The following is a 17,303-nucleotide window of genomic DNA, read 5'->3' as shown; positions in this document are numbered from 1 at the left end:
GCTTTACAGTAGTTACAATTCTAGCTGCCTTCCCTTTTTAGGCTGTATTTTTACTCTTATACACAGAAATGAACATTGAATCTGAAAAATGTAAAATAAACCAAAGTGCTCTGAAAGAAAACCAAGGTTATCAACCAACATATACCAGAGTAAAAGTTCTTTGCAGATATCCACACAAATTTCCTCAGGTATTTCTATAACAATAAAATTTCAATAAAATTTTCTAAGCTGTACCTTAATGGAATATATTTGTGGAATTTTCTTACCGGTATTTCTGAATACTACGTGAGCTGGTCTATCCTTCATTACAAGATCCAAAGCTGACAAGCCTTCTTTATCTTGAATATACAGACTAACACCATGCTAAAAAAAAAGGAAAAAATATGTGTGTGTATATACAGATATATATGTACGTATTTTTAATCATTTACCTATAATCAGTAATTTATCAAAAAGTCAGATGATCAAACCCATAAATACATTAAAAATAAACATTTAATAACAATTATCTCCTATGCTCATACACATTTATTTCTCACATAAAAGAAAACTAAGAGAAATCGAATATCCAATTCTTGGGTAAATAAAGAAGAACCAGAAAATGTGAACAAATAAAATAACATTTAAAATCAAAATGAAAAACAAATCAAAATGAAATAGATATGAAAGTTTTCCGTGGTAAGTCAGGTCAGTTACTGAGAAGGCCCTAACTTTTGGTCTGGGTCTATGTGTGTATGTACACACACGTGCTTTTTTTCCCGTATTTAAAGAGCCAAACTCCACATCCAGCTAAGGGCTGTAAAGATTTCTACACAATGGCAAAGAATACTTCTTACTTTTTATATATATGTTTTTTAGGATTTACTGTATATAATGTGATCACCTATGCTCCACCTTTTTGCCTTGAATTCCATTTACGTCTATTACTGACATGAAGACAATTATATTCTTTTATTTCTACTTGTGTGATATATATTTTTATATTTTTCCACTTAAAATTTTCTACTTAAATTTTCAGAGCATTGTCTCTTACCACTTATAGTTAGATTGTATCGAAAAAAAACCCCTGAGAATGCACGTGTGTGTGTGTTTTAAGAATGAATTTAAAGTAATCTGTAGTTTTATATCTCCAGAATTCAAACATGAAACAGAACATTTTCTGTCCCATTTATTTAAGGCAGTTAGCACACCCTATCCCTAGCACCATTATTTACTGTTTTTAAAATATAACTGGAGGAGGGGAGAAATAGAGCAATGTTCAATTCATATTATTACTACATACAGTTTTTTAAACACAAAATGTACTCCTTCTCATAAATAACTTTTAATATTTGCTGATAGTTTAATATGGCATTCAACAATAATTTTAACTCGTGTGAGTGATCACTGCCTATCCATCTACACCCAGAGTTTACCTGGGCAGTTACAGGTTGAGATGAACCATGAAGTTTTTAAACTCTAACCACAACATGCTGGAATACTCTTTTTGGGTTACTTAAGAAAGAGCATCTCCTCTTACCTTGTAACAATGGATTTTAATAAATTAAAATCAAGATGGTTCCAGATGGTTATAACACTTGATTTCACAAGGGTTGTCAATGAACAAAAATACTCGTTAGTGAGCTAACAAATAAAACAAAATCCAGAAGTGATCTAAGATCTTAACAAATTTAAAAGTGTATGTTGCCTGCTACTTTCAAAGTCAGATATAATAAATCCATGTGGGAAGACCTGAGCTTGGCCTTCGTAAGGGTAAGAAGGGTACATTCCAGGGCAGAGTGCTCCAAGCTACGAATCTGACAAACAGGATCCCTGGAGAGTTTACTTTATCAGTTTTATAAATCTGTCCTAAACTTTATTATATATATACCAACTGGACCCTAATAAGACTACATACAGTTGCATCATCCTAAGCAGCCCCAACTGCATAAAGGACTAGCCACACTTTTTTGCCTTTACAGCTCCCTACATATGGTGGTCTCTGACACTTTCTAATATGCTCACCTTAAACTCTAAAGGTAGGAGCATCCGTGTGTAGTCTAGTCTATCCCATTTATTAAAAGATCAACTCTTTACATATCCCCAGAATAGTAGGTAAATTCATTACCTTATTAAATAGCACCTAAGTATAACCAAAAAACAAACCAACAAACAAGCAAAGGATTCTGTCTTTTTTTTTCCCATTACAATATTCCTAGCACTTAGATCATTGCCTAATACACATTAGGCACTAAAAAAAAAAAAAAAATGTGTTCCAAATACTTTACAAACAGTATTATCACTTAATCCACACAATCTCATGATTCAGTGAGTTTTTCCATTTACAAATGGGAAAAATTAAAGCAAGTTCTTCCAGGTTAGTAATATAAATAAACCACCAAAATTAAAGAAAACCGGTATAGAGGTAACAGACACAGCAGGACCCTACAAACATAAACATGCCTCCTGTCACGGAATCAAGAAGGTAATGAAAAGCTGCATAAGATATGCTGTTTCTACTCTGGCTTTTGGCAGACAAGAAGTTTCTGCTGAGGTTTTTCATCTTTGGCAATCAGGAACTGATAGCATGGGTGTTTATTTATTGTACAATTTTAGCACTTAATTTTAAAATTTCATACCTATAAAGTTTTTATCAAATGTAATTCATTTAAAATGTGTTTTTCTGTATAGTCTCTTCTTGCTAGTCTGTAACACCTTAAATGCTATAGAGCTATCACCAGAAGTGGAACTGACATGAACACCCCATCATTGCAGCCCTTCCAATTAAAGGAGTGTTAAAAGGGGAAAGAAGTCTGTGCTAAAAAAATGCAGATGGCTTACAGCAACATGCGAATACTAAATGGATGAAAGAGGTTTCTGTGGGAATATTTTTTTCAGCGGGAAGCATCCCCGTTAAGTGTCTATCACGGATTAGAAGGACTCTGATGATGATGACAGTCAAGCCAAGAGCAAGGTGGCCCAAGGCACCATTTCCTGGCTTCTCCTAGCCAAGGTGGCGAGGATGATTGAGGATTTCTAAAGGGAAATGAAACCCAAAGGGAGGGAAGGTCCAAAATTCAGACCAGAACCTATTTCAAACGGAAGCCCCCAATCCTAACACCAGAATGGCAACCCCTAGGATGGCAGAAAATCCAAGGACACTCTCAGGCTTGAAAGGATTGGCAGTCATCCAATTTTCCAGCAGAAACTGGTGGGAAAGGGTAGAAGTAGAGCTGATAGATGCTTTAACACTTACTAACCTAGCTTTTCCTGTAAAAGAGATTACAATAGGCAAATTAAACTGATACCCAAAGGTTTTACATATAAGAGGAATTAACAGTACTATTAATAAACTTAAGAAAAGATTTTCTTCACTGAAACTCCCTGGGGGGGGGGAAAATAAGGAAGGTACCACTATTATCCTCTTTTTATAGATGAAACTGAGGTTCAAGATTTAGTAACTCATCCAAGAGGACTCAGTAAGTAGTAAACCTAGATAGTTTAGCTCCAAAAAAGGATATTTTGCTATTAACACATACTGAAAATTATTTTGATCAGTAAATGTTACCACCTAAAGACCACTATGTAAACAATTTTTCTGAAGTCAAAAACAGACACCAGGACTTCCCTGGTGGCACAGTGGTTAAGAATCTGCCTGCCAATGCACGGGGCACGGGTTCGAGCCCTGGCCCGGGAAGATCCCACATGCCACGGAGTAACTAGGCCCGTGCGCCACAGTTACTGAGCCTGCGCTCCTGGTCCGGGAAGATCCCACATGCCACGGAGGAACTAGGCCCGTGCGCCACAGCTACTGAGCCTGCACTCTAGAGCCTGTGAGCCACAACTGCTGAGCCCACGTGCCACAACTACTGAAGCCCATACACCTAGAGCCTGTGATCCACAACGAGAAGCCACCGCAATGAGAAGCCCGTGCACCGCAATGAAGAGTAGCCCCCGCTCACCGCAACTAGAGAAAGCCCGTGCACCCAACGCAGCCAATCAATCAATCAATCAACCAATAAATAAAATTTAAAACAAAAAACAGACACCAAAGATAAAGACACTGAAGATAAGCACCCTAATGCCCTAATGTGACCACAAGTGCCTTGAGGACAGGAACTGCTTTGTTCTTCTCTGGTCCTCCACAAACATGACTAAATGCCTATACACAAGCTAATTGTTCAATTTAAAACTCATGACTTCTAACAGTTTTTAATTTGCATTCATTAGTGAAATGACATCCATCAGGGTATATACCAAAACACTTCATATTATTTGGCTAAACAGTACAACAAACCTGGATTTAATCTTAATCTACTTGATGGGAAATTTAAAATAAACTGATTCAAATTATTTTTTTTAGAGGTAGATTTTTTTTTAATAAATTTATTTTATTTATGGCTGCGCTGGGTCTTCGTTGCTGCGCGCGGGCATTCTCTAGTTGCGGCGAGCGGGGGCTACTCTTCGTTGCGGTGCGCTGGCTCTAGGTGTGTGGGCTTCAGTAGTTGTGGCATGTGGGCTCTAGGCGCGCGGGCTTCAGTAGTTGTGGTGCATGGGCCTAGATGCTCCGCGGCATGTGGGATCTTCCCAGACCAGGGATTGAACTTGTGTCCCCTGCATTGGCAGGCAGATTCTTAACCACTGTGCCACCAGGGAAGCCCTGATTCTAATTATTTTTTTAAAGAACTATAAAAACTTTATCCTAGCCAAACAAGAAATAAACACACGACTCAAAACATAGTCCCTAAGTGATTTAAATAACCAGTGCCCTTTTAAAGTAGATAATAACATAGTTATACAAAAGGAAACTGTATTTCTTAAAAATACTAAAAGATATATAGTACTGAGTAAATGACAAAGTGGGATTCACTTCAAAATAACATGGGGTGGAGAAAGTCAGTGGAGACATACATAACACAAAATTGGCCAACAGTTCATGATACATTGTAAACTTTGGTATATGTTTAAAATTTTACATCATAAAAGGTTTAAATTAAAAGGATATATGAGATTTGAATTCTAAAGATGAGTTGTAATAGTAAAAGATATCAAACAACTGATAAGAACTCAAATCTCTTTTGGAAAGTAAGTGGAATATATGAAAAAGATTAAGAAAAATACATGCCAGACCAAATAGTTTTAAATAAACAAATGACACTTACCTTCAATAGAGACCAAACACAATCAATATGTCCATAAAAAACGCTTCTATGCAAAGCTGTCCATCCTGACTCCTTGTCTTTCACCAATGGATCCACTCCTTTCTCAATAAGCCAATCTAACACTCCTTTCTTTCCACAGGAGGAAACAAGGTGGAGGGCATTTCTGCCAAAGGCATCCTTGATAGTTGCAGCATTGTAACAATGACTGGAGAGAAAGGCCTTAATCTGGTTTTCACTCCCCTTTGTTACCACAGAAAGGACATCCAAAGCATGCTTCAGGGATCGACATTTTGATGTGCAGTCAGGGATGGAAGAATTCATCCTAATTGTTTTAATGCAGCTTACTTCTTCTGAACAGTCAGATGATTTTAAAAAATGAAAAAGCCAGGACACAAAGGTGCTATTCAGAAAGATTTATAGAGAATAAATGGCCTGTTTAGGATTATAATTTAAATCCTCATGGCAACAGTATAAAACTATATAGATCTGTACAATGTATTTTGGCACTTAAATCCAAAAATTATAAATAGCCCTATCAAGTTTATATCAAACACAAGTTCTTTATTTAAAAAAAAGCTTTCCACAGTTTATAAATTATTCCTGGAGTCAAGCACCACGGGGAGGAGGAGGGGAGCTCCCCCTCCACACTGTCCACTCCTTTCAAATATCCATGATTGCAAGTGGGACCTAGAAGAGAAGGAGAAAGACAGAGTAAAAACTACACAATCTATCTCTTGCTCAAGTATTTTACAGTACAATTACCTCCATATTTAAGTGCCCCTAATTCCTATTTCAAAAACAAACAAGCAAACAAATGAGGCTACCAACTTCTCACGGATAGGACAGTCACTCCTCCTTCCTGTGATATTTTCTCCCTATGGAATGTGTGGCAAGGTTAGAGCTTCACTGACAAAAGCTCGACCTCCTCTCCCAGTTCTGATAAGGGAGGTTAGTTCTGCTCGGCCACAGCCTGACTGAAAGGTGGCTCCATCCACCTCCACCCAAGTAAGTTGAGGAAGAAAGGGAAGTGGATCCACTTGGCAGCAACCCTCGGCCTGTCTGCCCGGATTCTACAAATGTTACCATACAGGTAACTGGAAGGGTCAAAGGACTCTCACATCCGTGGTATGTCTAAGTTATTTGACTTCACTCACACTTTATTTCAGAATCCAGACATTACAAGTAGACATGTTCATGTGGAGTGATTAAGTTAATGCATTTAATCAGGACCCCCAAAATGGAGGCCACCCCAGTGGCCTCACCCACAGCACAAATCTAAACCTGTCAGTCTGCACCTACAGGACACACCTGTCAAGGAAACCTAACAACAATCCTCCAACTCCGCTTTAGCGAGTTCACCTCACTCTAGAAAACAGGACCTGCACGCCTTATTAGGAAATCCCCAACCTCCTAGCCAAGCGCACCCTGCTTCAGAGTTGCCTCTTCTAACATTCTGTAAGTCTCTCTTGCCCAAAATCCCTTGGAAGATTGCTTCACCGCCAGTGAGCACTGACTCCCCCCCCCACGCCCCCCGCAATCCAGGCGTTGTTTTCCCTTGAACAAAGGACATCCAAGTCGTTACTAAATTGTTTTAATTTTGTCATTTGACAGGAGAGAGAGAGGGAGGAGTGGGGGAAGGGAGGAAAGGAGAGAGAGATTACTTTGTTCCTGTGTTTGAAGTGCTTTTCAAGCCCTGGAATTGTAGTCGCCTGTCCATTTCAAAGGTAACTTTTAAAAGAAATGCACTTCAAAGCCACCTTGATATTGTTTTTCAGATGGCCTCAGTTTTGCATTATCTGCTCTGTTATTGTTGCTAATATCAATAAATTTAACTAACCATGTTAAAAACAAACAAACTTTCCACCGATAGAAAGAATTTTCACATACTGAGATATGGGGAAGTCATTCTGGCTTATACATGATTTGGCTTGAACTTTATGCTAACTAAAACAGCCTGTCTTACGGTCTGTCAAATACACATTGTAAATCTGCTTTAACCATTAAAGAAGAGTGTAGCTCGTCATCCAGTAACACAAAAGGCTAAGTTGCAACCCACTGCAGACGCCCACTGACAGTACATCCTGAGGGAAATTCAGGATGGGAAAAACAGGATGAAGCATTCTATGCTTTGGATCTACCGGCTCCTAGGTAGGTAAGAAGACCAGATTCTTGCACCTTCCCATTCACAGGAAAACACTAAAATCATTAACATGAGATATTTGTTCTTTGTGATTAGCAGTAATCTTTTACCAAGATGTATGCTTGACTACATGTATTCAAACACTACAAGTATTTAAAACATACATAAAAAATTTTAAAGACAAAAAAGGAGAAAATTTTTCCTTAATATATCACCTCTACAAATCATTAAGAGGCCAACAGAATAAAAGTCAAAGAGTATGACATTTCTCAAAAAAAAAGGGGTGGTGGTGGATTTAAATGGATTTTTAAAAAGAGACTCACATCATTCAAAAGAAATGTAAATTAAAACTATAATGAGACACCATTTTTATCTATCAGAATGACAAAGATCAAAAAGGTTGATATTACTATGCATTGACAAGGTTGTGAAGAAATAGAAACTCTACTCCATTGTTGGTGAGTATAAATCAGTACAGTGTTAATGGACAGCAATTCAGTAATATTTACTAAAATGTAAAATGCACATTCCTTCTGACTCAGTTTTACTCCTAAGAATTTATCCTGTAAAACTATATCCATGTGTGAAGTGGCATAAGTACAAGAACATTCATTGCATCACTGCATGGAAAAAACCTAAATAGTTAAAAGATAGTTGTGGCAGGTCCATTCAACAGAAGATTATTCATGTATCAAAAAGAATAAAGTAGCTATATATTTTCTAACATGAAATAATCTGCAAGATATATTGTGAAATGTCTCTTAAAACTAGATGTATCTGTAATGCCACGTATGAGAAAATGTACATATAAATATATGTTTATGCTTGAATATGCATGAAAGATGTTTAGAAGAATACACAAGAAAATGGTTAACAGTGGTTGCTCTAGGGAAGACCACCAATGGTTGGAGACAGATATGGAAGGCAGACTTATTTTTTACTACTACTAACCTCTTCTGAATGCTTTACCATGTATATGTATACCTATTTTAAAATAAACATCTTAAAAATATAAATAAATGCTAATATATTGATTAGAGAGGCCACAGGAAAGTCTAGAAAACTCAACCATCATACATGAGCCTCTAGCTTTCTTCCAATATGCTAACGTGTCTGCTTTGCCCATTCAGATCTGGAGAAATGAAATATCATTGTCAACTACCTGAAAAGCTACTAGCCTTCAGTTTCTTCACTTCCTGTTAGAAAACTAACCACCAATATAAAATATTAGAAATTTTATATCTAGAGTGGACTACTTTACTCTAAGCATTTCTCCATCATCTTTTTATTTATAATCTCCTAATTATCTTCTTCTTTCAATATTTTTGTGCTCTGGATTTTAAATTAGTAGTCAACCCATCTATAATGCCTAGATTTTAAAGCTTTTATAGTAGAAATTCTACATAAATTCTCTTCTCCAAGGTATCAAATTAAGTTCCACAAAATACTTTTTTTCATTTTAATTTATTAAAAAAACACAGTCGGTCCTCCATATTTGCACGTTCCACAACCATGAACTGAACCAAGCTTCAACTGAAAATATTTTAAAATTCCAGAAAGTTCCAAAAACAAAAGCTTGAATTTGCCTCATGCTGGCCAACTATTTACACAGCATTTTCAACTATAGCTGACCCTTGAACAACACAATGACCCTCTTACAGCTGGCTTTCCCTATACTAGGTTCCTGGTATTCGCGGTTCAACGTGGGCAACTTCAACCAAAGGCAGATCCCGTAGTACTGCAGTACACATTTACTGATGAAAATCCGAGTATAAGTGGACCCATGCTGTTCAAGGTTCAACCATATTTACATAGCACTGACATTGTATTTAGATAGTCTAAGTAATCTAGAGATGATTTAAAGTATACTGGAGGATATATGTAGGTTATATACAAATACTATGCCATTTTATATAAGGGACTTGAGTATCTGTAGATTTTGGTATCCGTTGGGGTCCTAGAGCCAATGCCCTGGTGATACCAAGAGACTACTGTATTTATCTGAATGACAGAGGAAAAACGGTTATAAAACTATTTAGAGCGACACAAGTGAGTTTACATATATGTATAGGAAAAATTTCTGTGCACCAGCCATAAACATTCCAAATCTGTATTTTCCACTCCCATTTCAAACCACACTAAGTCAGAAATCCTAAACCTAACTAGTTCTTAACTATTCTGATTTCCCCATCTGGAAATGATAGCACAGACGCAGATAACTCCTAGTCCTTTCTAGCTCCAGTTCTGTTTCTACTAGACTATATATAAATAAGCAAAGTGTTTGGTAGTTAGTTGACATGAAGAAAAAAGTACCAAAGCCTCAAGTAGTTTAAAATGTTTAAACTGGAAAACATGACAGATGGCAAAATAGTCACGTGTAGTTAATTTCATCCCTTTGCGGCTCTAAACTTTTGCCATCTTTGTGTTTTCAGTGTCTTCCTAATACCTGAAAGGAACTACTTATGTGAATAACTCAAACCCTACAGGATATAATTAAGATATAAGAGAAAAGAATTCCCCAATTTGTTACTATACATAATTTAAACACTTAAAAGGGAAAAAAGAATATTAAATATAAACAAAAGTGATACTATACTATATAATGAGAGAGGCACAGAGTACTATGAACATAAATTATGAAGGGACTAAGTGACTAAGAGCTAACATTTCTTAGAATCCTACATACTTGGATTCAAATATAGCAATGCCAGCTGTTACCAATTACATAACTCTACAAATTACATAATGTCTCCAAGGCTTCATTTCTTCTTCTGAAAATGGAGACAATGCCACCAACCTCAAAGGGTTACCGTAATGATAAATAAAGCTGCTTATCATGGTACCTGCTACCAAATGTACATTCAACAAATAGCAGTTCTGGGGCTTCCCTGGTGGCGCAGTGGTCGGGAGTCCGCCTGCCGATGCAGGGGACACGGGTTTGTGCCCCGGTCCAGGAAGATCCCACATGCCGCGGAGCAGCTGGGCCCGTGAGCCACGGCCGCTGAGACTGTGTGTCCGGAGCCTATGCTCCGCAACGGGAAAGGCCACAACAGTGAGAGGCCCGCGTACCGCAAAAAAAAAAAACAAAAAAAAAAACAAATAGCAGCTTTTATTACTATCATTTCTTCAGTAACAAAAAGATAAGAAATTTTTATTCCTAAGTTCATGTTTGGGCTTCAATGTCTCTGCTACTAGTTTCCAAGCATTCTTCTCCTATGAAACCACACATACTAAGGTTACCAATGACCTCCAAACTGCCAAATACTTTTGGTAATGTTACTTGACTTCTCTGCTTTCGAGTCATGACCACGACATTCTCGTAAGGAATCTAGGAAGGAGTACTGAAAGCATAGGGAACCACTGAAGCATTTATGCATGGGATCTCTCTCCTACCACTTCTTCCAAGGGCATTTTCCCTTCCCCTGACCTTCAAATATTAGGCTTCTCTCAATGTTCCACCTTCAGTCTTCTTTTCCTCTCTAATTCATACGCACCCTGCGTAATTTCAATCTCTTCATGTTAACTTTAACCTGTGCTCATAATCCTCAAATCTGTCTCCTGACCTCACATCTTTCCTAAATTCCTGGCCCAATGTCTAGCGTTAATCTTATTCATGCTTTCAACAAATGCTTACTGAAGGCAAAGAAAGCAAATACTTATTAAGCATGGGATATTTTACATGATGTGATATTTTACATCAAAGAGGTTAAGTAAGCCACCCAAATCACATTATCAGTAAAAGAGGAGTTAGAATTCAAACACAGATCTATCTCACAGTAAAGTCCAAGCTATTTCTACAACACTATGCTGCCTCTTCAGTGCATCTGCAGGTCACAAGGTACTGCGAAAACAAAAATACGTAGGACTTAAATATTCTAGATATTCTAGTACAGACTCATGGACAATATTTAAGTGAAAATATAGCTCATTTAACAACTGTATTGACTGAACGAGATTTATTATCTATTACGCAGTCTCCACCATCAGTGGGGCACAGTTTGGTAGAGGAGAATGATTTTTATTTAAGCAAGTACTAAAAATATATCATGATTAAAACCTATGATAAAGATATAACAAGTGACTCATAGGAATGGGGAGTCAACAAGAGGGATAAAGGGAAGATTCCTCAAAGGAGATGAGATGAGTATGTGTTTGCCTGATAAATTCAGGGCAAGTGGGCATTTGAGGCAGAAGTAACAGTAAATATAAAAGCACTAAAATCACCTTGGTCCATTCTGAAAATTCTAAGTAATTCAGAAGACAGAAATGCATATGGCCTAATATATACACAGGGATGAACTAGATTATAGACAGCCTTATGTGCCTTTCTTCAGGGATAATGAAAGTGAGCAATTCAGAAACATATTTAGGGCCTTGAGTTGACAAGATGTGGTCAACTCCTAGGTTTCTGGCTTGACTACAGATAGAGCAGCCAAGAAGAAGAGTAAAGGGTAAATACTTCGTAAATTAGAAAAATAAAACAAACTGAAAACAAAAGGAACAAATAGAAATTAAAGGAGAAAATTTTTGCTTTATATGTGATGAATACAAAGTGTTGATGAGAAATTGAGGTGGAAGAGTGTAGCTAGCTACACAGGTGATTGTTAACCTTGCAGACTGGTCCACCACAAAGGTGCCAGCCAGTAGAGGTTGAGCCCTCAACAATGGCTCACAATCCTATTTAACCTTGGTGAAGAGTTCAGTTATCTTCCGAAAACACAAATCTGATCATGCTATTCTCTCACATATCCAAGACCAAAATGGACCAATATCTATATTTCATGTGTTAATAGCCTTGTGATCTCAGGAAGAGGATGCCAGTTAGACTTGGCAACCACGTAGCACACAAAGTTCAGACTGTGAATTCAGAACACTGAGCTAGTAACCACTAACTAAATGACCCTGGGCACATAACAGCTACCTAAGCTTCAATTCTCTCACTTGTAAAAAGGGAATAAAAACTATTTATCTCCTGAGTTGTTCTGAAAAATAAATGAGACAATTCATGCACATGTAAGCACCCAAGAAATGTTACGAAGGAAAGGAACATAGTGATATAATATATTGATCAAAAAAACAGAATAACTATATCAAAGCCCTTTCTGCTTGGAATGTTTTTACCCAAACCTTTACAGGGCTGTCAACTTATCCATGGCTTACAAACATTACATCTACCATCTTTTGAACTTTCACATGGACAAGCGTAGTGCTTTACATAAATGAACTAATTTAATCCTCTTTCCACCCTGTATTGCCCTGTATGTATTAACTAGGAATTGGGTTCCTATTATCTAAAACCTTGGTCAAGTAGCTTAATCTTCCTAATCCTCAATTTCTTCATCTGCAAAGTGATGACAACATGCCTTGTAAAAGTGTGGACCTTGACTACACATAAAGCTCCTTAAGGCAGGGAAGAGAATGCCATACTTACTCACATTTGTCACTAAATATAATATGTATTCAACAAGTAGGCTTAAATTTTTAAAGAGCTCTCTAAAATCAAAATACCTTCCTTAAAAACTTGTATCTATATTAACTGTCACAAAGCTACAAATTATAGCGACTCATAATTGATGAATTAAAAAAATTTTTAATTCCTTCTGTAAGCCCTGAAAAGAGTTCACATAATTTTAAAACATCAAGACTTACTACTTTAGGAAATTAATAATTTAGCTTTATCAATACTGTATTTTATTTTATTCTGTTTTCTCAATTATTCTCTGGGTACAAAGGATAGAAACTTCAATATTTTATTAGTGCAAAACCCAGCTTCACAATTGAACAATTCCCCAAATTCTAGGGGGCAAGCACATCTCTGGAGGTGGCAAAGAATTACTGCCCTATTAATGATAATAAAGGGACTTCCCTGGCAGTCCAGTGGTTAAGACTCTGCACTTCCACGGCAGGGGGTGCGGGTTCGATCCCTGGTAGGGGAACTAAGATACCGCATGCCACATGGCACGGCCAAAAGACGATAAAAAAAAAAAGAAAGAAAGAAGATAATAAACTAACTTTGACATCATTTATAATAATTAACCAAGTAACACTGAGCTCCTTATGCAATATGGTCTATTGAACTTTATGGTTCCGAAGCATAATGTAGAATTTAGCATACTGAAAGCCCTGGACAAAAGTTGTGTTTTTTTAACATCTTTATTGGACTATAATTGCGTTACAATGTTGTGTTAGTTTCTGCTGTATAACAAAGTGAATCAGCTATATGCACACGTATGTGCATACGTATATCCCCATATGCCCTCCCTCTTGCATCTCCCTCCCACCCTCCTTATCCCATCCCTCTAGGTGGTCGCAAAGTACTGTGCTATGTGACTGCTTCCCACTAGCTATCTATTTTACATTTGGTAGTGTATATATGTCCATGTCACTCTCTCACTTCGTCCCAGCTTACCTTTCCCCCTCCCCGTGTCCTCAAGTCCATTCTCTACGTCTGCCTGGACACAAGTTTTTTAAAAATTTTTAAATGGAAAACCATTTTTTAAATTCCTTGAAGTAAACCGCTTTGACTAAATATCTGTACTTTCAGCAAATATCTATACTCTAATTCTTTTTTAGAAAACATCTCTTTCTGCCCTTATCTGCCCTATATCAGTTTCTAAAACCTATAAAAAAATTCAAGGAATTTAAAATAAAAAGGGCAGTGAAAAGATCAAGGAGCTATGGAAGGACGTGAATTCGCACAACGTGGGCATAGAAACGCTACCACTCATAAAAGTCACATTCTTTTAGTACTTCTGATAAATCTCGACTTTCAAACGCCCTACTTCCAGGCATGAGAAGAAAAAAAAAAAGATGCTACATCAATCTCTGCTTCCTGAAAAATATCCTGTCCGGCTAACACCCTTTAAGTTTTACTACCTACGTTGGAAATCCAGAGTCACGGATACCCTGGGTTACTTGTTTCGCTGATGAACTAAAACTTTTTAGAAATCGGCAACATGATACAAGAACAAAAGGCCTCTATCCTGTGTCCCCCCATCCCCCCAAGAAAGAACGGGTCCCTTTTCACATAACAGGTAGATTCACACTGAACTTCATCGTTAGCCTCCCCAGACTTAACTAAAACTTCTGTGACGCCACGAATGGGGTAAGAGACGTGGGCGCCTCGAGAAATGGCTTCAAATTCAAGGCTCCAGGGGAAGTGACACGAGACAACTATCAGAAACTAGCAGCGCAACGTCGCTGGAGGGCTTGGCAGGCTGGACCGCAAGGTAGTGCGGCGCCCGCACAGACCATTCATTAGCTCCGGGCGGCAGCGGGGAGGCGGCCGCCGGAACCCGGGCCCCGCGGCCGGCCCCGCGCCGCCTCTCGCTGAGCCCGGCAGCCTCGGCGCCGCTGAGTCCCCTCCCCGCGGCCCACCCGGGACACCGGGGCCCGCGGTCACCCGCACCCTCCGGAAAGATAGCACTGTCCCGTCGCCCCACGACTCAAAGGACGCCGTTGCCTCTGCCCGTTCCGCACGGTCGGGCCGCGCCGAGCCCTCCCTCACCAGTCGCTAGATGAAAATGCTCCGGTGGTCTCCGCGGGGTGGGCACACGGTCGCGCAGGGACTCATCCTCAGTGAAGGCAGCAGAAGAAAACGAAGGGCCCCAGTGGAGGCCGGTCCCCAGGCCCGGGTCAGCTCCGGAAGCGGCTGCATCAACAGCCGCCGCGTCTACAGACGTCTAGAGAAGGGGCAGGGAGGAAGGCCCGGCACAGGCGGGACCCAGGAATAAGGCGGGCGCTGATTGGCTGCGGCTCGTGTATGCCTGTGGAGGATTGGCTGGTGTCTGCCCAAAAGGCCTCGCGTGGCAGCGCCTAAATTATGGTCTTTCCTTGGCACCCTAAAGGAACTTGACTCCTCCGGCCTTGGGGCAGCCAGCAGTAGCCGGGGGCAGGGAAAGGCCGCGGCCGAGGACTCTAGGCCAACGGGGGGTGGTGGAAATGTCCCTCCACCACGGGGTCAGCAGTCGCCCAAGGAGAAACCTCCCTCTCCCCGCAACTAGAGACTTGGAATCCTGGATAAACCCGGGTGGAGAGACTGAGTTCTGGGGACCTGGACGGATGCCTTGGTCACCACGCAGCAGAAACCACAGGCGTAGGCATCTTGCACCTAAGAGAGTTTCCTCCCGTCGCCCTACCAGTGGGGTCAAAGGAAAGCCCAGTGCGTCGTCTCAAAGAGACTCAGCCTCGCCTCTCCCCGGCCACTCCCACCCCCGGTTTTTCCGGGGTCATTCCCTGGGTCAGAAGGCGTCACTGCCTTCTTAGATCACTGTGCGGGGCCAGCCGCCGACCCGGGCCAAGCCACTCACCAGGTCACGCTACTCAGTGCCTGATGCCAGGCTCGTACTACGCTTTTTACCCCTTAACTCTGCCTCCAAGGACCGTTTTAAAAATGGTCGAGTGAAAAAAATTAGGGAGGACAGCAAGTAGCCAATAATCGATACTAGGATAGCGAAAAGGAAACATCCTGCCTGGTAATGCCTGAAACAGTAGGCTCGCAGTAAATGTTTGTTCAGGGAGGGTTACTGTAACTCAGAACAAACAACACTAGGAGTCAGGAGGTGTCTGTGCAGCTCTGCCACGTGGTCAATTATGCAAGTCACTTAGTCTCCACCTATAGAACGACGGAGTTGGCAATAAGACGTCGTCTTAAGGGCTGCCCATTCAGCTTCACTCTTTCTGGAGCCTGCCTTGCGGAAGCCCAAAGCCACACAGCTCGTTAGTGAAGGGGAAAGGAGAATAGCTCTGCTGCTGCCCCTCCCAGTACCGTGTTCTGTCTCTTTGGCCCTTATTCTAAGTGCCCTACTTCCTTCTTTGACGTGTAACAAAAACTATTTTGTAATGTTAAAATTGAGTGATTTTGAAAATAAGCTGTGTACGATGACTTTTATATTCGTGCACAAAGAAGCTAGCAATGGCAAAGTCAATAATGTAAATGAATCCATTGACCTAAGGTCAAATCTTTTTATCAGTCTCTGGACAAGTTAATTTGCTTTTTTGAAGCCTCAGTTTCCTCATTTGTAAAACAGGAGCAATAATGCATTTTATGGTTGTGAAAATGTAATTATATAGAGATATATCGCACTTAGAGTGCCTAGCACATAGTAACACTTCCTAAATGGTAGATGTTACTTTTTATAAATAAGTATTTCCTTAGCAGCAGAATTATTCCAATTCCATTCCAATTATTCCATTCATTTTAACAATAGCCAGTGTCAGGCACTTGTGGTAAGCCATAGGGATCCAATAGTGAACAAAACACTTATACACCCAGATAATCCCCCACATAATAATTTTCGGGACTTCCCTGGTGGCGCAGTGGTTAAGAATCTGCCTGCCAATGCAGGGAACAAGGGTTCGAGCCCTAGTCTGGGAGGATCCCACATGCCGCGGAACAACTAAGTCCAGGCGCCACAACTACTAAAGCCCACGCGCCTAGAGACCGCGAGCCATAACTACTGAGCCCGCGTACCACAACTACTGAAGCCCGCGCACCTAGAGCCCGTGCTCCACAACGAGAAGCCACCGCAATGAAAAGCCCCCGCACCACAACGAAGAGTAGCCCCTGCTTGCCGCAACTAGAGAAAGCCTGCATGCAGCAACGAAGACCCAACGCAGCCAAAGATAAATAAAAATAAATAAATCTATAAAAAAGAAAAGAATTTACAACTTTTACAAGAACTGCAAATAATACTATGATAAATTTAATCTAACTTCCCAAAGAAGTTGAACTAAGACTGGAAGAGTGAGTAGGAGATAACCAGATGAAGTGGGAAAGAAAGAACATTGCAAGCCAAGGGATGTGGAATTGCTCCCCATTTTCCTGGAAAATTAGGTGCCTTCAAAGACACTGGTAATTTGCAGGACAGAATATTGAAATGATTAGGAAATAGTACAAATGAAGTACAATTCAATTTCATTTGACGCATTGTAGATGTGTTTGGTGAAGGAAGAGATCAAAATTAGCCATTTATTTTTTTTATTTTTTATTTATTTTATTTTACTTTTTTTGTGGTACACGG

The 17,303-nt window shown here is 39.7% G+C and overlaps 1 protein-coding gene across 5 annotated transcripts in view; it reads right to left on the bottom strand.

The window, feature by feature from the left end:
• Positions 1-15,123, bottom strand: part of IBTK (inhibitor of Bruton tyrosine kinase) — a 93,357-nt gene extending 78,234 nt beyond the window's left edge. For 2 of the 5 annotated variants that reach the window (XM_033428556.2, XM_033428555.2), the window contains exons 1-3: positions 14,789-15,114; positions 5,142-5,828; positions 267-363 (exon numbers count right to left, since the gene is read on the bottom strand). In XM_033428556.2, the coding sequence (XP_033284447.1) occupies positions 267-363; positions 5,142-5,462 (418 nt within the window). In that variant the 5' untranslated portion in view covers positions 5,463-5,828; positions 14,789-15,114. Of the gene's footprint in view, positions 1-266; positions 364-5,141; positions 5,829-14,788 lie in introns of all 5 variants that reach the window. The other 3 variants (XM_033428558.2, XM_033428554.2, XM_033428561.2) reach the window with 3 other exon arrangements.
• Between the last annotated feature and the right edge of the window lie 2,180 nt (positions 15,124-17,303).

This window comes from Orcinus orca, chromosome 12 (assembly GCF_937001465.1).
Source record: "Orcinus orca chromosome 12, mOrcOrc1.1, whole genome shotgun sequence".
In the NCBI taxonomy this organism is placed as follows: domain Eukaryota; kingdom Metazoa; phylum Chordata; class Mammalia; order Artiodactyla; family Delphinidae; genus Orcinus; species Orcinus orca.
The sequence above is the reverse complement of the archived record's forward strand: the minus strand, read 5'-3'. Positions and strand labels throughout refer to the sequence as shown.